The sequence below is a fragment of the Salvia hispanica genome, chromosome 5 (assembly GCF_023119035.1).
Source record: "Salvia hispanica cultivar TCC Black 2014 chromosome 5, UniMelb_Shisp_WGS_1.0, whole genome shotgun sequence".
Taxonomy (NCBI): domain Eukaryota; kingdom Viridiplantae; phylum Streptophyta; class Magnoliopsida; order Lamiales; family Lamiaceae; genus Salvia; species Salvia hispanica.
Genome location: NC_062969.1, coordinates 15,389,386 through 15,416,229, shown reverse-complemented (window position 1 = coordinate 15,416,229; position 26,844 = coordinate 15,389,386). Strand labels below are relative to the sequence as shown.

General features: G+C 38.9%; 4 protein-coding genes across 4 annotated transcripts; 2 read left to right on the top strand and 2 right to left on the bottom strand.

Annotated features, from left to right (window-relative positions):
* The first annotated feature begins 6,644 nt into the window (after positions 1 to 6,644).
* LOC125186480 (THO complex subunit 7A-like) lies at positions 6,645 to 9,729 on the top strand. Its single transcript, XM_048082850.1, has 3 exons — positions 6,645 to 6,900; positions 7,288 to 7,901; positions 9,474 to 9,729. Exons 2-3 carry the CDS (start codon positions 7,311 to 7,313, stop codon positions 9,603 to 9,605), a joined length of 723 nt encoding a protein of 240 aa, XP_047938807.1. The 5' UTR covers positions 6,645 to 6,900; positions 7,288 to 7,310; the 3' UTR covers positions 9,606 to 9,729.
* Positions 9,730 to 10,149: 420 nt separating this feature from the next.
* LOC125187252 (tyrosine-specific transport system) lies at positions 10,150 to 16,261 on the bottom strand. Its single transcript, XM_048083807.1, has 14 exons — positions 15,861 to 16,261; positions 15,450 to 15,490; positions 14,448 to 14,540; positions 13,430 to 13,504; positions 12,912 to 12,961; positions 12,641 to 12,730; positions 12,113 to 12,169; positions 11,780 to 11,849; positions 11,584 to 11,685; positions 11,436 to 11,488; positions 10,989 to 11,139; positions 10,770 to 10,854; positions 10,553 to 10,681; positions 10,150 to 10,451 (listed from the first exon to the last, which is right to left on the bottom strand). Exons 1-14 carry the CDS (start codon positions 16,144 to 16,146, stop codon positions 10,279 to 10,281), a joined length of 1,455 nt encoding a protein of 484 aa, XP_047939764.1. The 5' UTR covers positions 16,147 to 16,261; the 3' UTR covers positions 10,150 to 10,278.
* A 3,127-nt stretch (positions 16,262 to 19,388) lies between these two features.
* On the top strand, positions 19,389 to 22,776 carry LOC125186714 (4-diphosphocytidyl-2-C-methyl-D-erythritol kinase, chloroplastic). The gene is made up of 11 exons (XM_048083143.1): positions 19,389 to 19,777; positions 19,972 to 20,067; positions 20,148 to 20,216; positions 20,340 to 20,444; positions 20,530 to 20,586; positions 20,674 to 20,874; positions 21,379 to 21,471; positions 21,564 to 21,663; positions 22,072 to 22,171; positions 22,277 to 22,362; positions 22,513 to 22,776. The coding sequence occupies exons 1-11, from the start codon at positions 19,580 to 19,582 to the stop codon at positions 22,605 to 22,607; spliced, it is 1,200 nt and encodes a 399-aa protein (XP_047939100.1). The 5' UTR covers positions 19,389 to 19,579; the 3' UTR covers positions 22,608 to 22,776.
* Positions 22,777 to 22,871: 95 nt separating this feature from the next.
* LOC125186713 lies at positions 22,872 to 26,775 on the bottom strand. Its single transcript, XM_048083142.1, has 2 exons — positions 26,589 to 26,775; positions 22,872 to 24,966 (listed from the first exon to the last, which is right to left on the bottom strand). Exon 2 carries the CDS (start codon positions 24,941 to 24,943, stop codon positions 23,018 to 23,020), a length of 1,926 nt encoding a protein of 641 aa, XP_047939099.1. The 5' UTR covers positions 24,944 to 24,966; positions 26,589 to 26,775; the 3' UTR covers positions 22,872 to 23,017.
* Positions 26,776 to 26,844: the final 69 nt, after the last annotated feature.

The following is a 26,844-nucleotide window of genomic DNA, read 5'->3' as shown; positions in this document are numbered from 1 at the left end:
CCCCCCTATCACGATTATCCCCCAGAATGTTTCCCAAGTGTGTGTAAAAATGTATGAGCTAAGAAGAGTGAAAAACTATCTCCATTACGCTGCATGCTCCTCTCTATTTATAGGCGCTTTAGTGGGTCCAGCGAGGTATTGATAATGACTTTGTTGCCCTCAGCTGTAGACTCCCCCGTCACGCCAATTTTCCTTGTAAATCCTGCTCATTTCGTCCTTTTCTCTCGCTAGACCATCTCCTTCATTACTTCCTTGATCTAGCGATTTTCTTCACACACCTGGCTTAGGAAACGTGTTAGACCCAGCAATTTATAACATTTTTTTGCACATTACCGATGCATGAAATTAGCCTTATCTGATTCCCTTGATGATTCGGTTGGGAGTTCTGGTAGTTTCCTTGATTGTTTCTCTGATGAGGTGGCACATAGGAGCTTCCTGGGTTGTTCTGATTTTTGTTTCCCCAATTAGCTTGGTCCTGATTCCTATACCCCAGCTGCAATTGTCCTTCTTGACCTTTCCCTGACCAGTTGGACTGCCTCTCCGGAGGGTGTGCAAAATTCGTGAGCTGAAATGGAGGTGGCTGGCTTTGATCATGGTCAGTCCATCTAAAGTTTGGGTGAGTCCTCCATGGAGCGTCCCTCTGTCTTCCTTGATTCCAACTTCCATCGGGATTCCAACTCCCCATCGAATTTGCTTGAGCTTGACACTCCCCTTCGCAGGGCTGACTGTAGTATGGTTGCAGTTGCCTTTCCTCTTGACCAGGGGATTTCTCAATTTCCACTGGAGCATGCGGATTGTATTTCTCGATTGCATTTAGCAGGGCCTTTTCCAGTTTATCGATCCTATCTTCCACCTTCTTGTCTTCTTGATCCAACATTGCATTAGCTGATCCTCTCCTTAATATGCTTCGCGGGTTATCATAGGCTTTTTTTTGCCTCGATCAGCCTCCCCAAGGTTTCCCGAGCTTCACTTGCCTTATTCTTAGTAAAGTTTCCCCCGCTCGAGGAGTTCATCAAGTCTTTTGATTCAGGGTTTGCCCCTTCGTAGAACAAATAGTACGTCTCTGCTTCTATCATCCCGTTGTTTGGACAAGCATCCAACAGCCCCTTGAAACGGGACCAATAAGAACTCAGAGACTCATCGTATTCTTGCTTGCACTCCCCGAATCTCCTTCTTCAAGGCATTCGTCTTGTTGGATGGAAAAAAGTAGTCCAGAAATTCCAGTTTGAAATCCTTCCACGTGTTGATCGAGTCCGGTGGAAGCCTTAGCAGCCAAGTGTTCGCCTCCCCTTTGAGAGCAAACGGAATTGCTCGAAGACGGTAGTCCTCCTCTGTTGCCTCGTTGGGTCGCTTTTGAATGCTGCATAATTTACCGAACTCGTTCAAGAATTCATAGGGGCATTCGTTCCTTCGCCCAGAGAAAGTAGGTAGAACTCCAAGTACATTGGTCTTGATATCGATCGACCTCCGCCGTTGGTTCGAGACTATGGCATGAGCGGGTTCACCGTCAAGATGTGCGGTGAGCGACCCTATTTCCGGATCGGGGTCTAGTAGATGAGCCATATCTGGGTCCTTCTCCTCCTCGGTCTCGGAATGCTCTGGTTCGGTTGATGTCCCTGGGTTCTCCTCTGTCGATGAATTCCACTCCTTTTCACTTTCTGACTCGAACGGAAATGGATCTTCCATCCTCAAACCTGATCTGGTGGTGATGGTAGATGTAGATTCCTTGACTCGCCACTTGTATTGGCCACTCCCTGATCCAGATGAGCTTGCCCAACTTCCAGATTGGAAGCCTGCTTTCATAAACTGTCAGAGAGAAAGAAAATAACAGAAATCAAAATTTTATTTCCAAATCCTTAAATGAAATAACAACAAATGCCATCCATCCCCGGCAACGGCGCCATTTGAGAAGCCCTCTAGTGTGTGTGTGCGTGTATTCAAAAATAGGGAATAACAGGTTCCCTAGATCCAGCAAATCCACTAGATCACGTGGTCTAGGAACTCGTTGAACGCGAGGAATCCCGGTCGTCGGACACACAGAGCACTTCTTTTCAAAAACCCTCAACCACTTTACTAAACCTAGTATAGGGAAGTAGGGATCGATCCCACAGAGAAGGATGCGTAATACTCATGTTCAAGGATTTGGGTGTGTTTTTGGTGTTGGCTGCTGCCACGCATTTTCTTGGGTTGAGGAAAAATCAAAATTAACTTGACTTGGGAACCTTTAAAATTCTTAAGCTAACAGCTAGACCTAGGCAAAATCATGAAAGAGCGTAGTAAAGGAAATTTAACTGTCCGACACTTGATCTAAGAAAACCACTACACTACTAGACCTAGGAAATAAACCTACTGTGGGGACCATGTCTGAAAAAGCGAGGTACGAATGAAAAGTTGGCAGAATAACTAACTCTCGTACTAACTAACAGCGACATCGTCTTCTACAACCAAATTGCGTAAAACTTCTCGAGAAATTCAACATGAGCGAAATTTAAAACAGAGCAACTGACCTTTAAATCAAATTAATGCATAAACAACAAAGAACCTAACGGATCTGCATACTCTAGACGAAGCAATCTAAAAAAAACAAAGAGAAACAAAATCCTTCTAACAACTATCCTTCCACACGTCAAATCCAACCTCAGACGCTAAATCCACTCCGGATCCAAGCGTCCGACTCAAACTCCAACCAACAGAAACACTTCATCTCGTCAGATTTAAACAAGGAACTCCGAATACTCAAATAACCACAGATCTGTCACCAAATTCCATATCAAACACCACAACATCAAAATAAACAGAGATCGACATAACATTTGAAGAAATAAACTAACAGCAGAGAGATCTATGCAAATTTACTTGAAATTTAACTGCTAAGCGCAGATCAACAAACGGAAAGACAAATAAGCATCATCAACATCAAGGTCGACTCCCAAAAGTGAAGTTCGACGGTGAAAACAAGCAAAACAACTGAAATTAAAAGTAATTGTATCTTCGCCCTCACTCGGACGGTGTTGCCAACCACGAAATTTCTAAGAAAGTAACCTTCCGTTCCCGACTACCCCAGATCCATTCCCAAGTGTGTGTAAGTGTGTGAGCTAAGAAGAGTGAAAAAAAAAATTGATAATCCCTGCGTTGCATGCTCTTCTATTTATAGGCGTTTGAGTGGGGCCCAACGAGGTATAGATAAGACTTTAATGCCCTCGGCTTTTGACTCCTTTGTCACGCCAATTCCCCTTGTAAATCTTGCTCACTTCGCTTCTTCTTTCGCTAGACCATCTCCTTCAGGAAACGTGTTACCGGGCGCGGCCGCCGCCGCCTCCGCCAAACATGGGCATATCGTCGTTGACATTATGGGGGTTTGGAAATTGACTCGGATCCATTGTTGAAAGTGTGGATATTGAGATAATAGAGAAGAGAAAGTGAAAGGTTTGGTATGTGAAAAGTGAAGAAAATGGAGCATTTATAGTGGTTTAAATTAGGGTTAAATAATTTGAAATTTAAAAAAAAACGGAAAAGATCGGCTCGGGCTCGGGCGCGCCCCGGCAATGGGCGACCGAACTCTCGGTCGTCCTTTGGCATGACCGAGACCTGCAAAGGATGCCCGATCATGCCCGAGCCCGATCTCGGGCGATAGGGCGTGAGATCGGGCATCCATTGTGGATGTTCTAAACATGAGTAGCTAAATCCTTCATAGAGTTCTACATGGGAGATACAATGATTCTTATGTTTAATTGATTTCCTTTTTCTATGCCTTGACTCATGTGGTTATTTTGATTTCTTCTATGCTTATACATTTATTTGACTGATCACCTTATAAATGCATGTGGATTTTACTACAAGAACTAAGAAGTGAGTAGTTTAATTTGAAAGAGAAGAAATTGGCGTCTTTGCCAATATAATCGAGAGATTTAAGCCTTTGAATGAAGCTAAGTATCTTAGGAGCTATTAGGAGTTGTTGCCTTAGTTCTAGGAAGGAGACTTCGGTTGTAGGTAGCAATCTACAAATTGTATGCTTTGAGAGAAGATACAATTTTACATTAGTGATAGTTTAATAACCCTTAAGACCCTTTGTTGGCATAGTTTGGAATTTAGTTGAGCATAATTTAGTTGTTATCGATCCCGTAGGATTCTACCTTCCTCATCCTTGATCTACATCCATTACCTTTTATTTGCTTATAGTTCGCTAAGTTGTTTCCAATTGTTTCAATTATTTTTTATGTTTTGCTTTCAAGTAGATTTAGAAAACCAAAACCTTCTGATTCTTCTAGATAGTAGTTAAGATTGATTCGTGGTACTTAGGTTAATACTTATTGTCTTTGTGGATACGATACTCTTGCTTACTATTTGCTACATTAGCCCCGTATTCTTGCGGGTATACTTGTGTTCAAAATAAGTTGAGTCAATAATCAATAGATTTAATAGTCTAATTTCGATGCAGGTAGAATCAATGGGACATAACATGCTTCAACAAAGTCCCTTATGTCTCAGGGCAGATATAGTTGATGCATCAATGAAACGAGCTTCAACAAAGTCCTAGGTCCTAGTGTGGAGATGGAGTCGATGCATCAACAGAACGAGTTTCAACAAGGTCCTAATATCTCTCAACAGGTATGACTGATGCATCAATAGAACGTAATTCATCTCGGTTCTAATGTCACTCTAGAATGTGGTAGTTATTCTCAGCAGGTGGGCTGACGTATCAACAAGACGTTCAAGGATCATCGTCGGGTGGATACCCTTATACCTACTGGTGAATTGGCCTTCCCACGCTGTCGGACAATTCTTATACATCCAGTGCATACAATCAATGCTCCCTAACATTCCAGGAAAGTCGTGCACCTTATCGTGCATCCCCATCAGGAACTAGCAATCTTCGACATTCGACTTGCGCAAATATGTGGCGCCGAAGGCGTCAGTCACGCCCTCACAAAATTTTGCCAGCCACTCCCAGCCAGTTGTATCCTCGACGTGAAGATACTCGTCGAACATGTCCACCGTGGTGCCGTAGGCCAACTGACGAAGCGCAAACGTGCACTTTGTAAGCGGGGATAGATCGATTCTGTGGGCCGCATCTTGCCGCTGCTGGAAGTATTCGTCGCGCGCCTCCATCGCGTGAACAATGCGGAGAAACAGTTCTCGCCACGTCCTAAACTATCGGTGAAAAACCGTCGGTCCCCACCGGGGCTCATCGGCGAAGTAGTCCTCAAACAGACGTTGACGAGCTAGGCCATGCTCTCGACGAACGGATGTCCGGTGGCAGATGGGCCTCAGGACCTGCTGTTCGGCCTGCTCTTGCTCTTGTATTGCACGAATACATGTGAGAATCTGGTTTCCGAAAACAAACATTGCGCGTTCCATAGCCCGACTTATATCTTCTCTGGGAAACATTTTGGAAAAGTGAGTAAAAGAGAGATATTGGATTGAAGAGATGTTGTGTGAGGGTTGAGAGATGTGTAAGAGTTGTGTGAGAAATGAGTGAAAATAAGGTATATTTATAGACAAAAAATAAAAATAAAAATGAAAATGCGTAGTCGGGCTCGGTGTTGCAATGGGCGTCCGATCGGCCGCCTGCAATGGGTGCCCGAGGACGACCGAACCCGATCTCGCGCTATCAGGCTCCAGATCGGGCATCCATTGCGGATGCTCTGAGCTCTATTTTACACATTTCTCACAAAACATATCAAAATATCAAAATGTATAAAACGTGTAAGTTTGACATTTAAAACGACTGAATATAGGCCTTAAACCAATGCAAAAAGCGTATTAGGAGGCAACCCAATAAGGTTTTGGTTTATTTTTTTTTTTTATATAAATATAAATAGAGGGTTTTGTTTACTCAATTCATCCTCTGAATATTATTTTATGAATCGAGTGTTTTATATGAAGTTTTTTGTTGTTTTTGTTTTTTTTATGAATTCATATATACTTTCTTCATCCCATAAAAATAGACTCTTTCCATTTTAGTCGGTTCCAAAAAAAACAGTTCACTTTTATTTTTAGTAACTCCTTTTTCCCTAACGAGGTGAAACTTATTTTTCACTAGCATACCAATAACTTTTTCTTTCTATCGCTTTCCTACTTTACCATTATGCATTAAAATCCATGTTATTCCAATTATCTCTATTTTTATGAGACAAATATAGTATATATATTATGAGTTTTGTCTTTATCAGTGATCATCTATTGAACTCTTTGCGATTAGGAAATGCTCGGACATGATATGTCATCCTTTTTTATTGCTTCTATGAGTTTCTTATGCGACTTTCTTTTGTAGTGATACGACTTGTTATAATTTTGATAAGGAAGAGCATCATTGATGGTTTCCCATTTTTTTAGTCGATGAGCGCATAAGAATTTGGTTAACTACTTTTTTTTCTTCCAAATCTCTGATATGGGCAATACCCGTAATACATTTGAATTATATTCTCTTATGTTCAGTTTCTTTATTTTGAGGTTTCGGTTTACCAAAATATTAGTTGTCTTGTTCAAATTAGGGGTGTCAATTTGGTTATCGCGTACCCAATCCTCTGAAAATTATCAGGTATTGGATACTCGATATCCGGAGTTCGGATGACAGATACAGAATCGGGTATTGATTTTTCTATAAATTCGGTTATCGGGTATTACCGAATCTCCAGATTTTGACCCAAGTCAAAATAAATTAAAAGTGTAAATTAGGTCTACCACCTTATTTCATTTCCCTCTCCCTCTCCGACGGGACCCTTCTCTCCTCTCCCATTTCACGGCACCGTTGAGACCGCCGCCTCTCCGTTCCACATCGTCAATCACTGGTCTACTGGCGCCGCGCCTCGTTCCATTTCGACGCCACACATCGCCCGGTTCTCTCCATTTCGGCGCCGACTGCCGACCACGGACGACGAGCTCGCCACCAACTGCACTGTAATTATGCAAGCTTACTGTCTTCTTGCTTTTGGTTTTGGCCATTTTGGATGTTGTGTGATTTGGAAATTGGAAGTGTTAGGTTGTAATACAATCTTGAAATGTACATATTCAATTTTTTCTTCTAATCGAATTTTTCGGGTATTCGATTTCTTAGGATCGGATACCCGATTTGGGTACGTATTGAGATTTTCGGTATCTGCCGTTACTCAATTGGACAGCCCTAGCTCAGATTATGCCTGATGCCCAACCCATTTTGTTGATGTACCATTATTTGTCTGATATTTTGTGATGTTTAGGTGCTTAATCTGATTTTTTTTTTCCCGAAGCTGTTGTTGGATCTTGTTAAATTTTTGATCAGATGTAGATGGATTCTTTTGCTTGCAGAGTTAAAAAATCAAACAATATAAATGTTGAAAGGGAGGAAAACTGCTGGTAGGGGAGAGACTGTGGCCGCACACTACGCTTTTGGCCCCCTTGAGGATGACATTATAATCAAACACAGGCTTCTGACCCGCACAACTACGACAAGAGGTGAACCGCCGTTGAAGAAACTTCAGAAGAAGTTTACAGCCTTCGCAGTAGAGGTAGAAAAAGATGCTGATAATCATGGCGACTGTGAAAGACTTGCCAAAGCTTTCTTGCAGGAGCTGAACACTTTTGAAATTCCACTGCTCAAGAGTAAAGCGATCATCGATGCAAATGTTAGAGAGAAGGAGAACTTTAACGAGTTAAAAAATGAGATAAATCGACAGATTTTGCTAGCACAGGATGATATAGAAGATTTGAAGAAACAGCTGGAGGATAGCAAGATTGAGAGGCAGCACAAAGAGGAGTGCGAAGCTATTAGGAAGTTAATTGCTATGCAGCCACCAAGATCAGCAACACAGAAAACCATAACAGAACTTGAACAGGAGATTGCATCCCTGGAATCAGAAAACACTTCTGGCTCGAGGACACTAGAACTCCGCAAAAAGCAATTTTCGCTGCTGTTGCATGTGGTGAGTACTATCATTTGTTTGCACGACTTTTGTTTATATCTGTTCTTAGGAGAATTATGTTATATTCTGCATGGACGCATGATTTTAAACTGAATTCGAGAATAAATCCCATAAATGTTTCAGAAAGCATGGAATTTTGATGTGTAACTGATTATTTTAGAAAGCTAGGACCTACCATGAGATTGAACAGTTTATCATGATTCATGAAGGTAGTTGTGCACAAGTCTTGCTGTTTGTAGAATTTCATCTGCCAAAACCATTGCAGTACACTGAAATTGTGATTTTCACTCTTCTAAGTCAAAACCCTATTGCAGAAATTCATTTATTATATCAACCTCTTCTGTATCATTTTCATTTTTATTTAGGTATCATTAGACTCCCCATGAGCTATGTTAATCACTTAACTGGTATCTCGGATTATCCTTCAAATGAAATGAAATTGTTCTGCAAGAACCTAAGAGCTTTTTTTTTCCTCCAGCTCTTCTTTCCTGTTTGTTCTTAGTTCACAAGTTCTGAACTTTGAATACAGTTTAGTCAATACATATGGTCAAGTTCCTTCATTTTGTGACTTGTTTGGTAGGGTATTCATGTTTTGGTTAGGTAGGATAATGCCCATGATATGTATAATGGTTTGTGCTAGTTATGTATCTAGTTAGTGTGTTTAGAAAAATTAACCCAATCTTTATTCATGTTTGGTGCAAAAGATAAAATACCATGTTAAATTTTGTGTGGACTAAAATGCCCTCATATTCCACACGATCACAAATTGAGAATGGAGGACATCTTGGTACTTTTATCCCACAGTCTAGTTCAACTCCCAAGTTGTTAGTGTAACCCACCAAAATGGTGGGTTAATTTCTAGGCTGAAACATGGGCTTCAAGGTGGGCTTGCCCATGCCATATAAGTAGCATGGGCCATTTACTAAGACTAACATATGTACCAAACACACAATTAAGGCCAAATAAGAACTCTTGACTTTCCCCAAAATAGCTATCAAATGCCCCATTAGTGTTCAGTAAAACCTCTGAGAACCCATTGTGGGATCAAGCAATTCACAATCCAACATGGAAACTCTTTGGTGATCTCTTCTTGTTTTCCTTTTATGCTCTTTCTTATGTCCACTTTTGAACATAATTATTTCCTATCCGTCATTAGTTTTCTCCCTTCAGTCATATCATTATCCTTCTCTCAACTCCACTCAAATGGGAATGCTGATGGATTGAACTATCTCGTAAGAATGACCTTCTTTCTGTTTCTGTTATCAACTCTTTTGAGCTTACATTGTCATAATGAATCAATTCTGTGTGAAAAAAAACCTCCCTTAGAGTGTTTCTCTTTGTTTTTTTAGTGTGCAAACGGTGGATATTGTTCCTTAGTAAGAGTTATCACAAAACATAGATTTAAGGGTTGGAAAATGGTAATCATGAGTGAGGTTTGGAATAATGTTGTTGACAGGATTAGATCATTCTGTTTAGTCATCGATCTGGAATGAGTTGTCAAATCCAGTTGAATTGCAGCTTTCGAATTTTACAACTATCTCACTGTGTGGTGATTGCTATACTTGATTACAGGTTGATGAATTACAAAACACCATTGAGGAAGAACAAAGGAGTTTAATGGAGGAAATGAGAACATCAATCGATGAGCCTAGGGCTGCATTGGAAGATGCTACTGGGGGTCCTGAAGCTATGGCTCTTGACTAAATGGTACTTAGCATCATGCCTGGCATTTTTTAGCTTAATGTAAACCGCTAAACCCTTTTTTTGGTATGCATCTGTTCAAGGATGAATGTTGTGATTTATATGAAAATACTGTTTAGATTTCTAATTGTTTCAATGTCGCTCAAACTCATGAGGTGAATGCTCATCTAACAAAATGAACTTATTTTACTAAATAATGACTTATACTACTATAAATTGATATTCGTTTTAATTCTTATTGATTAGCTAGATAAATACATTTTCATTTCTAGGAAGACTTGAAAGGTTTTAAAAATTGTTTGTAACTTTTAGTTTAGTTTTTGTTTATAAATCCATGTTCTTTCATTGTTGAATTATCTTTTCAGAGCAAACTTTATAAATATGATGCTTATATTTATTTATTGCTTAATTCATCATTTCTTTTATTGTTCACAGCTTTGACAGTTTGAACATTTTAAATTTTGAACTTAATTATTCACATGGATAATATTTTAGTAAGTATTAAACGATATATGTTGTTAAGGTATGGTTAAAGAAAGAAAAGTAGTGAGATCCGCTTGAAATGCAGTCATTTTTTTTAAAGGAAAAAATGCAATCAAATTTTGACAACCAATGCTGAAGTTGAGTAATGCTACATCTCATCCCTAATGTTGAGTATAACACATACACATGATTATCAATGTTGGCCGAAATTGTCAAGAATTTCAGTGAGAATGACAAGAGCTGATCCTGCCATTACCAGTGAGAGTGTCACTTTTCCTCCGGGAACCAACGTGGGAGTCTCCGATGATCCCGAATATCTATCCGACCATGACATTGCCGCTGGAAGGACTCCAAACAGCACCAGCACTGCCCCATAACACACATATATACATACATATACATTATAGTACTACTAAAAACAAGCATGATCAATCAAAACAACATAGTAAATGTAATAAGTAATGTACCTCCATAAGTCCCAGCAAAATCCAATGCTTTGAAAAATATCTCTGGATCCAGCAAAGACAATATCAACGGAGGAACTAGAGTAAGGACATACGGTAGCGCCCTATTCTCCCCATTCTCGAGTTTCAGCACTGTCATATTTTCACACACAAACTAGTTTTAGCAGTCGAATTGCTAGGTTAATGGACGACGAGTTTAGTGGAGAAACAACCCACTTACAGTCAGCAAGGAAGTCGGAGAGGCCGAGAACGAACCCAATGTAAGAAGTTGCAATGGCTAGAACCGAGAACACATCAACTATAGGCTGCAAAATAGTAGTATTACAAACTGTTTATCATGGAAGAGGTTACATCTAGTGTTTGCTCAATTGCTTCTTTCTTGATGGCTAAAACTAGATGAGTACGATGATATAGCAAGTGTAAGGAACCAGTTGCTCACCCCAACGACCTCGTTAGTTGAGCGCAATAGTTGTAGTGGGTCGACAAAAGTATCTGATCCCGTTTCAGGAGTTGGAATGATACCAAGAATGACTGCGTTCCAGATCAGAAATAAGCCTAGCGGAATAGCAGTGCCCCCAACAATCGCAGTCCTGCATATCAACCATTAGTACAACAAGTGCTATCCGGTGATTGTAACCATACTTTAAAATTCTCAAAATAAACGAATGGATCCCAAATATGATTGAAGGAAATATATGTTGATCCTCAAGAATTCGAGCCAGTGCAAGTCTGTTGCTATCAAAATCTTCGAAAAACAGTTAGAAACTGATAAGTGATGGCTACTTTCTCATATTTTGATGTTAGGAATGACACATGTTGGTTCCTTCAATACAATGTGCGAGGACTTAAACAGGAAAAAGTTTTACATGATACCACACTTTATCACCTTACTTTTGATAAGTCGCCTTCAAGATTGGTACAAAGAACTGGAACGACATTCTGCACGAGAGAGAGAGAGAGAGAAAGAGAGAGTTAATAAGAACCATAGTCTATATAGTATGAATAAAATGAAGTATATAGTTGTGTTGTGGTACCTGGTAAACAAAAGAAAGTGCTATAATTGGTATACTTTTAGGTGCAGCCTCTAAGTTGGCTTTTAGAAGAAAGTCCCAGTGTAAGTCTCCACTTGCCACCACCTATCAATTTGAAAACACCAAAAAAAAAACAACAGATAAAAGGAAAAAGGAAATAAGAGAAAAAAGGAAAAGAAAGAAAAAGGCTTTCGATTACCACAAGTGCGACGAAAGAAGCTATAATGCAAATGACTAAAGCACCATTCACTGCTCCAATAATACCTTGGCTACATAGAAATAAAACATCACATTGTCACTCAACAATTCTTAAAGATAAAAAAAGAGTTTTGAAAGCAATAAAAGAAGGGATATTATCAGCATGGAAATAATAAAAGAGCAGAATCACTATAGATGATGGCTTTAAGAGAGTAGTGAAAACACAAAAGAACAATTCCGTAAGTTAGTTGATGATGCGCCAGTTTTAAGGAACAATGACATCAAAAATGTCCAACTCATTGTATGTAAAGGTGAGAGAAAAGATTAAACAAACCTTCCAAAGTAGCATAGACCACCAAAAAGAATCGAAAACAGTGTCGCAGTTTCCCATCTGCAATTGAGAATGCGGACAGTCAACACCTAGCAATCATATGAAATTGATGATGACATCCTCCCCCAATAGAAAACCAAAGGGAAGGCTGCATCTAGTGTTATTAGGAGCTCAGTCCATGATTTAGTTTTCCATGGCTGACTACAAGTTTTTACTTTTCATGAACTCTCATGTCACCTCCACTACAAAGGCTAACTCAGAATCAGGTGGATGAATGGGAAACACTATATTTGAAGACATAAGTTTGGAACGCCATCTAACTTTAATATGGAATCACCATCTTTATTGAACCTAATAAAATTTGATGAAGGGTGGGGAGAATGTTTGGTTCTTATGAAACATGTGAGGTTTTCACACCATCCATCATATACTTTAAACATTCATTAATGGTTGCATATATTTACCCTTGCCAAAGTGACATAAAACAAGAGATACAATTCAAATTTAGAAGATAAAAAATCTGATCCATACATTGGAATGCCGAGGAAATTTGTCAGAATTTCTGAGGAACGAGCCACATAGGCAACGAGGAGGGCATAGTGGATGAAAATGTAGGACCAGCTGCAGTGGATGAAATGTTGTACTACTAATTAATAATATGATGAAGAAAAGCAGATGGATAAAAGAACAGAGACAGTTTGCATAACACCTCACCAAGCCAAGTCAACTTGTAAAGTTTTAATCACTATCAAAAATGTAGTTTGCCATAAACCTACTACATGATTTGAGGTAATTTTCATACCAGGTAACCTGCACTCCAGCATTCCCAAGGGTTCTCATGGCCATTGATACCTGTGAGTGTACAATAAGACCAATTGAATGAACTCTACAATATCATGAATTGATTATGAAAAAGTGAACCAAAGCTGTCAATTAGAACTAAATTTTTGTTGTCAATTTTATATGATAAAATAAAGAATTTTGAATAACCTTTTAATTATTGCTCTTTTTCTACGAACATCTAGGACAGTGTTGTATAGCCAAAAAGGAAATTTTAACAAGCAACATTCATATGAAAAAAGACCTATTCACTAAGATTTTCAAAAAATGGAAAAAGGGAAAATAAAAGTAACAAAGTACTACTATATCGATATGTTAATTTGGCAAAATGGAATGTGCTAGCATGCAAAACTATTACCACCGTCAAGGAAAATCACTACATACGTATGACGGTCAAATTTAGTCAAATAATGTAACAACATGTTACATGCATATGCAGGGTGTATTATTCGCATCAATCCATATATCTACATTACTTACCAAAGAAACACCACCAGAACCAAGATCACGCATTGTATTCACATTTACTTCAGCAATGAGAAGTCCAGTGGTGACCTACATCATTTCAAGCAGAGCATATTATCACATTTCCCTATGAGTGAAAACTGCTGCAAATAGAAAAAAGCAAGGTCTTCGAAGAAAATAATGAATGACGGAGTCAGATCCAACAGTATTAAGGAGCTAAACGCATTGGAACTCAATTGTTCATTATGAGAGAATATTTTCAAGTTTGATTTACTTAGTAATTTCATCAAGTTAAGCAAACATACACTTTATCTTTGAAAGAGTATGATCCAAGAGAAAGACAATTTGTAGTATTAGTTATTTTCTTCGACAGTTCTTAAAATTTTCAACGTTTAGTCACTAATATTTTCGTTTTCATTCGTCCACCCAAAACACAAGCCATGAATAGACAATTCCCAATGCATATTCTTGCTGATATAAAAAACTCTTGAATACATTCTATGGAAACTCTTGTCTCAAAATCTCCCCCAGAACATGCAGATTAAGAAAAGCAAAACATGGTCAAACGTACTCCCTCCGTCCCACTCAAGATGTCCACCTTTACTTTTTAGTTTGTCCCACTCAAGATGTCCATTTCTATATTAGGAAATAAATATCTCCCTCTCTCCTCATGAAAATATTCAACTGCCTTTTTCTCTCTATTTACTACACCTAACAACTCCTCCTAAAATCACGTGAGTGGCACGGGGGGAGTACTTGATTAGTGTCTTGGGAGTGGGGATGTAATGAGATGGTTGAAAATTTTATATTTTCTAACCCCTTTTAGTCAGTCTGTATAGTAGAGTGCACAATCCAATTGAACTGCGACTTTCAGTTGATCTTTCAATATTCATGTTCAATGTGGTGATCAAACTCTCTTGCTTTTATCAGATTCAGTTCAACCAGAATTTTAAGTCACAAAGTTCCCCGATTCAACTATCCATCTCCGGAGGATAATTAATACTTACTACAAGATTAGTAAAATAATCATTACCATAAAAATCCAGCATATGATGCAGGTTACTGCAGATGCCAGGAATCCAGATTCTTGTGTCACGGCAGGAATGGCAAGTATTCCTGCACCTATCTATTTGGAGACCACCGAAATTCATTATAAGGAAAGTGATAGTTGAAGAAACAGAAATTTTAATTCATGAAGAAAAATTGAAACCTCCAACGAGATTATTAGATCATACTAATTTTCTATGTTGCAGATATAAAATATGTATACAGTTTTTTTTTATGTTTATTTCAAACTCAACAAATATTTGTCCAAATTTTTTAATTATCAATTTCATGGTCCTTATGATTACGGTTGCTGTACCACATGTGTAATGCAATCAGGAATGATATGTTTGTACATAACTGAAGACTGATAGTGGTCCTAAGGCTCTAATATAGTAATTGTAGCTTCATAAGAAACATAAAGAGTAGTAAAATATAAGAAACATAAATAGTAAAATGTATCACAGGCATACATAATTCATATGCAAAAGAGGAAGCAATTCAAGCACCTTGGCCAAAAGGAATTTTGACGTGCATAGACGTCACACACATTTTTTAATACAACCACATCTTCCAAAATAGTAACTAACAGGGAGAAATGTAACTATTATTGATACTACTGCATGGCAGATTGTGCGTCTCTCAAATTCATACAGGAAACTCAAATCTTTTTCTTTACACACGATCAGATTTGAGAAGGCAAGGTAGAACATGATAAATGAACAAGTGGCATCTCTATGTTCAACAAGAAAAAGAAACGTTCAAACTTCAAACTAAATAATTGCTACCATATAGTAAAATCAATCTGACTGAATGAGCTGGTAATTGAGGATACACTATATATTACTTATTTCGATAGTCAGATGATATCTAGATGTTACGTAATGTGGCAGTAATACTCTTCATAAATGGAGAAATATTCAGCAAAACAAAATTGAAACTTTGTCATTACTATAAAAACTAGGCATCCCAGAGAGTCGAAGAAACATACAGTGGTACCAGCAACGAGGAAAATCGAACTGCTTAGGCTTCCTGGGAATATGGAAAGAGTATTCATCAAACATAAGATGAGACCATGACCATGTCAAGACAACAGATGACTACACAAAAGAAGTCAGTTGTAGTATTGTGATTACTCTGAATAGCAAATGAATGTTACTTTGTGACATAATACCTTTACAATAATATTAGCACATTTCTATAACAGAATTACAACACAAACACTCCACACTTCAGTTCAGTTCAGCTGCACTTATCAAACTAGAACCGACTTTTCTCAAGAGCCACATATCAAAATTGCACCAAACTAATTATCCAATGAAAAAGGTCAAATTTTGTGAAAGACCCAAACTTGAAAAGAAAAAATGTAAGTGTATTCAAGAAATAGCAGTTGAGTTTGTACCAGGTTCCCTTTTCAATGTGGCTTGATTAAGATTGGAAAACAGCCTCTGGAATTCATGAACTTCCTCATCGTCTTGTTGCAGCAACTGCTGGTTTTCTTGCTGGGAGAAGCACTTCAGTGATGCCCTCGGAGAAGAATCAATGAAGAGATGAGTGAAATTTGGTGCTCCAGAGATCCCAACAGAAAAAGGTGGATTCTTGATTTTGGTAATGTGTGTTGGGTTTCCATGAAGAAAGGAAGATTTACGAATGTGGGCCAAGGAAGAAGCTGAAAATGAAGAGAGCATCGTCGTTAATGAAACTGATGCGTTTTGACCTCGTTCGGGATTGATTAATGCGTTGAGTTTGTGTTCTTTGATGAGGATGAGGTGGTCTTCTTACTTCCATTCATTCTTTTTAGAAATTATTCTACTGCAAAAATCATAACCCAAATCAATTTGTGTATTTTGATTTTGTACTATTTAACTCATTGTTTAGAAGAGTAAAGGTCTTTTTTGGTCCTAAGCATATTGCGATTTTTTTATTTTGGTCCAAAACATTATTTTTTGAATTATTCGGTTCTTTACAAATAAAAACGGATCACATTTAGTTCGAATTAGATGGAACTGTTGAAATTTAATAGTCAATGAATTTTAATTCGATTTTGACCGGATTAAGAGTTAATAATTATGTTTTATTAAGTTAATAATTAACAGTCTACAAACCTACTCCTTGATAATCTGCATTTCTCCCCAAAACCTTGGCTGAGCATGTGCAAGAACTGAATTCACATCTAAAATGCTAAGCAATCTCTCCTTATCCACCCTCCCACTAAAATCCCCGATTCCAACATCTGCCTCTGGCCGGAAAACCTCCATGTCGGGAGCTTCTTCGCGCTCTTCGCGCTCCGCTCTCGACGTTCCTCGTCGCGAACAGGCCGTGCCAGCTGATCTCGGACTTCCTGATCTCCACCGCGCCTATATACTCCGCGAGCTCCGGCGTTTTTCCCCGGAAACCGCCGAGAACCCAATCGGAGACGTCGAATGCGCCCGATCTCGATAAAGATTCGAGCTTTTTGCATTTCTTCAGCAGCCCATTAACCGTATCGGAATTCTCAATGGTATGGATCGAGATTCGCCTGCTTGAAGCAATCCAGCGGGGCGGCGTAGCGATTCAAACTCATGAGGATTTTGCCCTTGCAGAGAAGGGTTTGAAATGGGAATTCTCGATGCTCAGTGCGGCCTCGCAGTCTCTCAGGGCTTCGGAGGATTCCGATTGACGGGCTCGGGCCTCAGCCCGGTTGGACAAGGCTAAGCAGAGGGTGCGTTGGAGATTTGAGAGACGGGATTGGCTGGATTTAAGAGAAATTTGTTCTTGGCAGATAAGTATGATTTGGGAGTAGGTTTTGATGGAGTCGCTTTATTCTTCTCTAAGGAGAAGCTCTGTAGCTTTGGATCTCAGAATTTGAATTCTCTATTCTTCTTCTTCTTAGCATTTTAGGCATTAATGAAACATAATTATTAACTCTTAACCCGGTCAAAATTCAATTATGAACAGTAGACTGTTAAGTTTTACCCAATTCGGACTAAATGTGATCCTTTTTAATTTGTGAGAGACCGAATAATTCAAAAGATAATGTTTTGGACCAAAATTATAAAATCGCAATATGTTTAGGACCAAAAAGGACCTTTACTCTGTTTAGAATAGTGTGACCTCATAATCTCGTTGATCCACATATTACATTGGTTTTAATTACCCATTCTTTTTTCAATTTTTCTACAGTGCTAGTCTTTGTTTCAATAGTACAATTTCAAGGTTCAAATTAAGAGCATCAACAACGGTGTCCAGCCCGCATCCTGGTGTGTTGGAGGTGGGGAGAGACGGCCTAGACTGTGATTGGGGACTGTGAAGAGGCTTGGGCCCGCGTTCGGTTGCGGCCTATCCTGGTGTTGCGGCCGCATGGGCCGGACCCAAACCCCAAATCAAATTTTTGGTCTATTTAAACTCCATAGTTCATATTAATTTCTCTCGATTCCTCTCGATTGAATTTTTGGAATTGTAATTTTTAATTTCTAGAGTTTGTAATTTATAATTTCCAAATGAACAATTAATTTTTTGAAATATAATTGTTCAACGTTTTTAATTTTAAGAGTAAAATAGTGAATAGTCCAGTTTAATGTTTGTTTCTTGAATGGCGTCTAGATAGGGCCTGCAAAGTTGTGAAAGTTATGGTATGGTACAAAAAGTGAGAGGAATGATGACATGAAAATGGACTTAGGGCTGATCCGGAATGGGGTTGGGAATATTCTAATTACCTGTTCTCCTTTAAAAAAAAATTGACTTTCATTACACATGTCAATTGTCCTCACAAATACTAGGGCTAGTAATAGTAATACATAAGTAATTAACTATTTTTAACAAAAGGAAAATTAAATTAAACTTACCACTATTTTTAACAAAAAAGAAAATTAAATTAAACTTACCTTCCTTTGACATCAATTCACAGAGAAGTAGTAGCATTGAAACTTATCAGTTAACTAATCAACAGCTATTTTGTTTGCCTCTTTTAAAAAAACAAGAATAGATGATCAACACTCGCAAAACACATGGTGTGATTTTGACACCAAATTGATACCAAAATATTTCAACCCTAAGGGTATCTCCACCGGCGCTCCTTCCACTCGCCCGTCGGGGACGGGCGACCTGACGGGCGCCATAGTGGGCGGGAAAGGCGCCCACGCCCGTCCCGTGTGCCCATGCGATGGCCTCGCCCCTCCCGTCGACGTCCTACCTGACGGGCGCCACTGTGGCGTGGGTAGGACGTCCCACTCGGACGTCCCACCGATTTTTATTTTTATTTTTTTAAAAAAACTCTATAAATACGGCTCGTGTCGAAATTTTAATTTCGTAAATTTTAATTTTAATTGTGAATTTATTAATTTTATTGCGGGAAGTCCTAGTACAGTGGGAAGGGCTAGTGATGTGGCAGTGGAATGGGAAGGGCTAGTGCTGACGTGACATGGGAAGGGCTAGTGGGAGGGGCGAGTGGGAGGGACGCCACCGGAGACACCCTAACCAACCAATCACACTATTACGTAATAGAGGAATAATCTCTAAAAAATTTGTTTTATTTCATAATTTTACTATTAGAATATGGACACTAATATATTTTAAATTTTTTCCTTCAAATTTTCGAATTCTTTAGGATATTTTAATTGAACTTCGTATATTAATAAATAATAATTAAAGAAAACTAATCAATAGAACTTGATAGTAAAGATTAATATTTTAAAAAATATAATGTTTTATTTTGACAGACAAATTATTAAGGACTAAAGTATCGTATTCATCCCTTTTGGCGAAAGATAAAAAATTAGATGGACTAACAAAAGGCCTTTGTGATTAATTTAGAAATTATTGTACATAGTATTTTGGCACCAATAATTAGTTATTAAAATAATCAACAAATAAAATTTAAAAAATGTGTATACAGTCAATAGTCTCCTTCACAGATTAAATAAATAAATAACTCGCACACCATTGAAGAATCTCTCCTCTCTCTCTCTCTCTCTCTCTCACTGGTCTAAAGGTAGGCAGCAGCTGCAAAATTGAGTTGAATTGTAGAATCTTTAGTCTGTTTCAACTTCCAAATATTCAATGCTATTTATTCCCACATTAGTGTAGCAGTCAGTTCAATTGGTTTTGGTGGGCTACTAGCTCTTGTTTCTCTCTCCCTTGCCAATGGCTTCCTCCTCCCATTTCCTCTGCACTCACGTTTCCTACAATCATAAACCACATTTCAATTCATTCACCAACGCCACCCTTCCTCAATTCTCATCCTTTAAGCCACATGGCTCCTCGTCTTTCCCCAAAAAGATCCAGTCTTCAAGAATCAGAGCCACGGCTTCTGATTCCACCACTGGCAGAAAGCAACTAGAGGTATCAAAATTCTTCAATTACAACAACTCAATTTTGATTTTCACGAATTTACTCAACATTTGATTGTGGTTTCTTCTTTCTAAGTTAGGGCTTTGTTTATTTGAAATTGTTTTACTCATGTTTTTGTGTTGTTTATTTGAAATTGTTGCAAACAAATTAGGGGGAATTTATGGTTTTTGTGATTGCGTTGGTAGGTGGTATATGATCTTGAGAATAAGTTAAATAAGTTAGCTGATGAAGTGGATAGGGAAGCTGGGATTTCAAGACTCACTCTTTTCTCACCTTGCAAGGTAAGATAAATCTGTTGTTATTTAGCCCCAAATCGCTTTTTCAGGGATATTATTCAACTTTAGTCTTTTGTGATGCACAGATTAATGTTTTCCTAAGAATAACTGGCAAGCGAGCAGATGGATTCCATGATTTGGCTTCTCTTTTTCATGTAAGCTCGCTCGCTCCTCTCGTTTAAGCAACTAACTGTTGTCTCGTTCGTCTGAAGGTGATATGAAAGAAGCTTCTGATATGGTATGGTTATTGATGAATCATTTCTTTTTTTAAACTTCAGGTTATCAGCCTAGGAGATAAAATAAAGTTCTCATTGTCCCCATCTAAATCAACGGACCGTTTGTCAACCAATGTGCCTGGAGTTCCTCTTGACAAGAGAAATTTGGTATACTGAGATCCTTTTTCTTCCTTGCCGTTTCATTTTATGTAAAAGAGTTCTTTTCAGTTCATTTTGTTGTTCCATTTTGCAGATAATAAAGGCTCTTAATCTCTTTAGGAAAAAGACAGGGATTGACAACCACTTTTGGGTGAATTTTTGTAATTTAAAGCTGTTGACTTCTTAATGGAGTGTAGTTCACCCGAGCTGAGCATGTATTCCTTGTGTGCATATCTAGATTCATCTTGACAAGAAGGTGCCGACGGGAGCTGGCCTTGGTGGTGGCAGCAGCAATGCTGCTACTGCTTTGTGGGCAGCAAATCAGTTTAGTGGTTGCGTTGCTAGTGAAAAGGATCTCCAGGAGTGGTCGGGTGAGATTGGATCTGATATCCCCTTCTTCTTCTCTCACGGTGCTGCATATTGTACGGGTAGAGGAGAGGTAGGTCCTAAGTTTTTGGGTGAACTCAAACTGCCATCTCTTGTTCATGTCTTTAAGCGTTTCATATCATTGTTTATATGTGTCAATTTTGAATAAGCACAAAAATTTAGTGACAATTAACATGCTTAGACATCTTATTCTAGTTATTGGAAACTATATAAGTGAGTTCTTAGTCAGGGTAAACCTGATATTACTCACTTAGTGCAATTCACTAATACGTAATGCAGGATGCAAAAGCATTCTCGAGCAATGAGGTTTTCCTTTAATTTTTGAGAACAAAGCATTTTCTGGTAGTGCACACATGCTTAGACATCTGATTCTGGTTACTGAAATCTATAGAAGTTAATCAAGGTAGACTAGGATATTATATTTTCTCTCACCTAGCACAGTTCACTAACATACAATGATTCATGTGGATTAATATGTTCCCCAACACCGTGTGAGGCGTACGGCATTCATGAAATGTAGTATGCTAGTAGTACTTATTATCTCTTAATTGTTTAGGTTGTCGAAGATATTTCTCCACCTGTGCCTCTTGATCTTCCTATGGTTCTCATCAAACCGCAAGAGGCATGCCCCACTGGTGAAGTTTACAAGGTAGTATAGCTCATAAAATTTACAGGATAAAGCTAAACTGGTAATGGACCGACTTAACATCTTACTCATATTACATTGTTTCCAAATGTCAGCGTCTTCGGGTGGACCAAACAAGCCAAATTGATCCTTTGGTGTTGCTAGAGAAGATATCAAAGAGTGGAATCTCTCAGGATGTTTGTGTTAATGATCTTGGTATGAACTAGGAACACTTTCATGTCTGTTTTATTTTCTATTTCCTCAGGTGCAAGCCTAGAAATTTTTCATAGAAAGTCTCAGGACATTTGGTAATAGAACTAGTCCATATAAAAATATTATGCAACGTTTTATTGTTATTCGTGTTATAAATAGTCACAATATGCATAAAAGGTTTCAGGTAGGTAAATGAGCTCACTTTGAGTCTCAGCTCCTATACACTATATTAATAATCGTCCTTCATCATAAGGTTATGAAAGTAACTAGAGGCATGGAAAAAAGCATTCAGAGTTGCTATATTGGCAGAATAAAAATTGGCGTCAGTCTTAACGCCTTCCAGAGTCGTATTTGTATCTTCTGGTTTTCAGGTAGAGTGGTGAGAATTGATTTGGCTTCGTCTTACTGCAGAACCTCCTGCTTTCGAAGTTGTTCCATCACTAAAAAGATTGAAACAGCGCATAGCTGCAGCAGGTAGAGGGCAGTATGATGCAGTGTTCATGTCCGGAAGGTATGTTCCATAACTACTTGAGAGATTACTTGGTTCCGAGGTTCTCATTGTAAAGTATTTTGTCATTGTGCGACACAAGTTACTAACATGTTTCCTTTGATTCAGTGGGAGTACTATTGTGGGTGTGGGTTCTCCCGATCCACCTCAGTTTGTTTACGATGATGATGAGTACAAAAACGTCTTTTTATCAGGTACGTGGGAAATCTTGATTGCATAATTTTTTTTGTTGTGTTGGTTGTATACCTAGCTGAGAATTTTGATGACAAACTCCATGAGTTGTGTTAACATTGACTCAAGAGAAATTTGCATGTATTTATGTGGAATGAATGATTTGAATGCAGAGGCCAAGTTCATCACGAGGTCAGCTGGACAATGGTATTCGGAACCTCTTTCAACTGATGATGAATCAATATCCTTTGAGAAGCATGTGGAATAGTCTCAAGTCGGGGTTGTACAAGTGTGTGCTGCTACGCGAATAATACAACAAATTCACCTTCCTTCTCTTGAAATATAACAAATGCAATAAACGTTGTACTACTTCTCCATGGATCTCAAAATTGCGATTCATTCAACACCCAATGCAAGTAGCTGTCATATTATAAATTTGACGATTCGTTATATTCTTTTACTTCTTAGTAATCTGAATCCAAAGGTAAAACAACAACACAGCTCAGCTGATATATGGATTAGGGGGGAACAATAAAAGAAACAGAGAATGACATTAAAAGAATTTGAATTTAGATGCCTCTTCTTTTTCCTGTAAGATTTGGCAATACACAGTAAGAGAAGCATATTCATTCCTTGTCTTTGTTTTTTTATTCTTTAGTTGTCCTCCCCCACACATGTTTATAGCGTAGGGGATGAAACAAACTGTCTGGGCAAACTGAAAAGATCTCTCTCTTCAAAGGGAGAAGTCCACTCCCAAGAACCACCACTACCAGCCGCATTCGGTTCAGTCGCCTCCTGAATTGATGATGCCCCGTTCCCACCAGATACAACCGGTCTGATCGCAGACTTGACGCCCATTCCATAACCATATGTATCCAATGTGTGCTGTGTATTGTTCTGCAAGGAGTAATTTGTACCATTCCACAACCCATTCAGCCGGGGCCCAGGATCTAGACTCCAATCTATGTTGGTATAATCACATTGTAACATCGAGCTTCCTGTGCTCCAGTCCACCGGAGACGAAGACCCCGATGAGCCACTAGCACCCAGCCCTGAGAACAGTCCAAGGGATGAAGCAGCCGAAAGTGTTGGTGATGCACCTCCTTTATTCCACGAACCATTTCCTCTCGTGCTCCCCTGGGAATCCATCGAGCTAAACTGCGTCTGTGACTGATAATGCACTGGGTTGTACATTAGATTTGATCCAACACCACCAGGACTTATGCTTCTAGGTGGTATCAACCCATTGGGCTTCCCCACGTCAACATTGTTAGGATACCAACCCATAGCTGTCCCGGGAGGAGATGAGCTGATACTTGAGGTGGGAGGAGCCTGCTTTGAGTTGACAGATTGGGGCCGCTGCATAACAATGACCGGTTCTCTCACAGACCCAAGCTGCAAATTCTTCAATCCATTTCCCACAGCAAGAGAACGTGCTTCCATCTTGGCTGGAGGTGTCGACGCCTGCAAAGGCGACGCTAGCGAACAAGAGACTGAAGGATTGGGTCCTGAACCAGGCCACCTTTTATCTGCAGGTCCAGCAATCTGCTGTGGCTTGGTCCAATCTATTTTAGGTGGAATCTTCTTCAACACCTGCATACTTTTCATCCCAGGATCCATGGGAGCCCCTACTGTCACTGGAACTTTGGTATAGTTGAAATCTTTTTCATCCCTTTTTTGTAGTATGATAGAAGATGAAGTCGGTTTGGCTTGTACTCTCATTGCATTGTGACTCATTGCAATAGCTAGCTTGCCATTGCCTATAGTTGGAGGATCATCAGTTTCTTCAGGCTTGGAAGGGATAGCAGGAAGCTCTTGTTTCTGCGTTTTCAACATTTCTTCAGCCTTCTCAAGGTCACCCTCAAAAGTAACAATAGCCCTTTCCACCTCCTGCTTCGAGGCCTTAAACCTTAACTCCATGTCAGTAATTCGTGCAAGCTCTTCTGATAAGTCAATTTTCAAATTCCCCCCACTATCAAGATTATGTTCCATACGCTTGTCTTCTTCACCTCCTTCAAAAAGCCACGCTACTGATTCCTCTACTTTACCTTCATTTAGTATGAGAGCCATTGTAGCCCGTTCTTGAGAGAAACCCATGGAAACAAGCTGTTGAGCAAGTGCTTCGAGCTTTCTCGACATGAGATAGCCACTGCAGCGCTCATGTAGTTCTTGAGCTCGTCTCTCCTTTTGCCGCTGATGTTTCCTCTCATTTTTCTGGCGTATTTTTTCTCTTTTGTCATTATCAGCTCCAGGTACTGAGTCCTGCCTTGATGTGGGCCGAGATGCTTTGTCTTTATGGTCTTCTGACTCACCAGACCAGCTGCCATTATTGGAAACAGAGTCATACTCAACGCCAGTTACAGATGTATTCCCGTTCTGATCATCCGTATCGTCTATATTACGAAAACGGCTATTAACATGAAGTGGACTGGTAGAAGGCACTGGTGGAGCCTCAAATGTATGGAAAGTTCCCAATAGAGGATTGTAACCACTTGATGGGATCCCGCCGCTGGTGCTCACATGTCCTGGAGGCTTTGAAGAAACCTTTGGAGGTTCCTTGCCAGGCTTTTTGTCTTTGGATTTAGATCTAGATGCAGGAGACATGGCTCAACTTGTACTTGTAATAGCTGCAACAAGGACAAACACTCCATTAGGAACCAACCCAAAATAAATAAATAAAATACTCCTACATTAAAATTAAGTTAAATGGTACAGAGGGGACAAATTTTCTTTGATACTTAGTAAATAAAGCACTATCTTCAAAATGTTATTCCAGATGTGCAACTGTAACAGGTATAGTGACAGCAGATACATAAAGAAGAAAATATCCAGAAAAGACTAAAATTTACTGCATAAATTCCCCAAAATGAGAAAAGGATCCCAGCTATACATATATCTCATCCTGGATTCATAAAGAAATGGTAAATAAACGAACAGTGAGGAAATTCAAAATGCATCTATCAAATAAGTCAATGTGGCAAAATAACAATAAATATCTCCACCATGACCTCTAGAAACAAACAAAACTAATCACACATCAAGTATCAAAAGTAAATCTAATTAGAAGTGGAGAATGAATCCAATCATGCTTTAATCATCAACATGTGCATCTAATGCTTAAACATAGAAACTGGGGAATGATGTTGAAACCAATTGAACTTTCAGGCAATTCTCCTAACATAAATAAGATTACTAACATGACATGCTGAGAGTGAAGCTAACACAAAACATGACTAATATCAGATATTGTCCTGTCTTCCTCTTAAGATGCATTTAAGACCCCTATACCTACATTAACAAAGTTAAGAAGTTAAATAAGGAATTTTGTCACTTGCAAAATTATCTTAATGGCATTCAAGGTTAATTACATCATGTTGTCCATTCCAGATCAGATAATACTGTTAAGCATCTCAAATTTCCCAAGATGCTACTCAGCAGTCAGTAACAAGAGTTCGGTCATTTATCTTCCATATTTTTGCTGCTGAGCAAAACTCCTTAAGATTGATCCTTCCATATTGTACATTTATCTTACGATACGAAATGTCTCAAAAACACCTACTCATAAAAATTCAACATTTATGATTGATGCACCAAAGAGTTGGCAAACTCAAGTAATGAGACTTAATTCGATACCACATTTTTATCTCTCTTCACATACACTTAAAAGACTCAAACCAAACATTTCTTGGTATTTATAATCACATTAACTTCTCTCTTTTCATCTTTTCAATCAGCTTCCCATGCGATAATCCTAGACTATAAATCCCAAAGTTAAAAAACAATGAATACATAGATTTTATGCCCATCTTATGTCATCCACAAAGCATTTAACTTCGGACTTTCTGATATTAAAAAAAATGCATCGAAGCAGAAATCAATCTCATGACCAATAACCAAACATTAAACACCAGCAAACCATTGCAACGGAGAAATCTAATCTTCAAAAAAAATCTAGAAGGAGACAAAAGAGAGCACAGAGAATCTGAAAACACGCCCTGGATCAACTCCCAATGCCACATGAAGATTAACCAATCCCAAAATCCAACGCATCAATTAGAGCTACCAAAATTCACCCCGAAGAGGAATCGACAAAATCAAACGCCCCAAACCAATTTCTTCCATTCAGAGCCCCTTTCTATGAAGAAAATTCACATTTTAAAGCTAGGAAAACACAAAGCAAGGAGAAGAAATGCTGCCCCCTCCCAACCCTAGGCATATGCATCGGCCACAAATAGATTCAACGCCTCACCTCTAACGGATCGACAGATGGAGACAAGGAAGCTTGTCAATTCAAAGCGTTTCCGGTCGGAAATGGAGAGTCGGATTTGGTTTCAGAGGGAGAAATCGCGAGAGAGAAATTTAGGAGAGAGAATTGTAGAGAGAGAAAGTACAGAGTTGCGAAATGGATGGGATAGATATATATATATGTCCTATTACTCTAGAGAGAGAGGAGAGAGATAATGTTAATACGAGGCTGAAAAATGAATTGAATCAACCCGGGATTA

Excerpts from the sequence above, each read along its gene's own strand:
- LOC125187252 (XM_048083807.1), bottom strand. The coding sequence starts at position 16,146 with ATGCTCTCTTCATTTTCAGCTTCTTCCTTGGCCCACATTCGTAAATCT. Across the intron at positions 11,686-11,779 it reads CTTCTTTCGTCGCACTTGTG|GTGGTGGCAAGTGGAGACTT; the intron begins GTAATCGAAAGC and ends TCAAATTGATAG. Across the intron at positions 10,682-10,769 it reads CTCCGACTTCCTTGCTGACT|TGCTGAAACTCGAGAATGGG; the intron begins GTAAGTGGGTTG and ends AAAATATGACAG.
- LOC125186714 (XM_048083143.1), top strand. The coding sequence starts at position 19,580 with ATGGCTTCCTCCTCCCATTTCCTCTGCACTCACGTTTCCTACAATCAT. Across the intron at positions 21,472-21,563 it reads CCACTGGTGAAGTTTACAAG|CGTCTTCGGGTGGACCAAAC; the intron begins GTAGTATAGCTC and ends TCCAAATGTCAG. Across the intron at positions 22,172-22,276 it reads GCAGTGTTCATGTCCGGAAG|TGGGAGTACTATTGTGGGTG; the intron begins GTATGTTCCATA and ends CCTTTGATTCAG.
- LOC125186713 (XM_048083142.1), bottom strand. The coding sequence starts at position 24,943 with ATGTCTCCTGCATCTAGATCTAAATCCAAAGACAAAAAGCCTGGCAAG.
- LOC125186480 (XM_048082850.1), top strand. The coding sequence starts at position 7,311 with ATGTTGAAAGGGAGGAAAACTGCTGGTAGGGGAGAGACTGTGGCCGCA. Across the intron at positions 7,902-9,473 it reads TTTCGCTGCTGTTGCATGTG|GTTGATGAATTACAAAACAC; the intron begins GTGAGTACTATC and ends ACTTGATTACAG.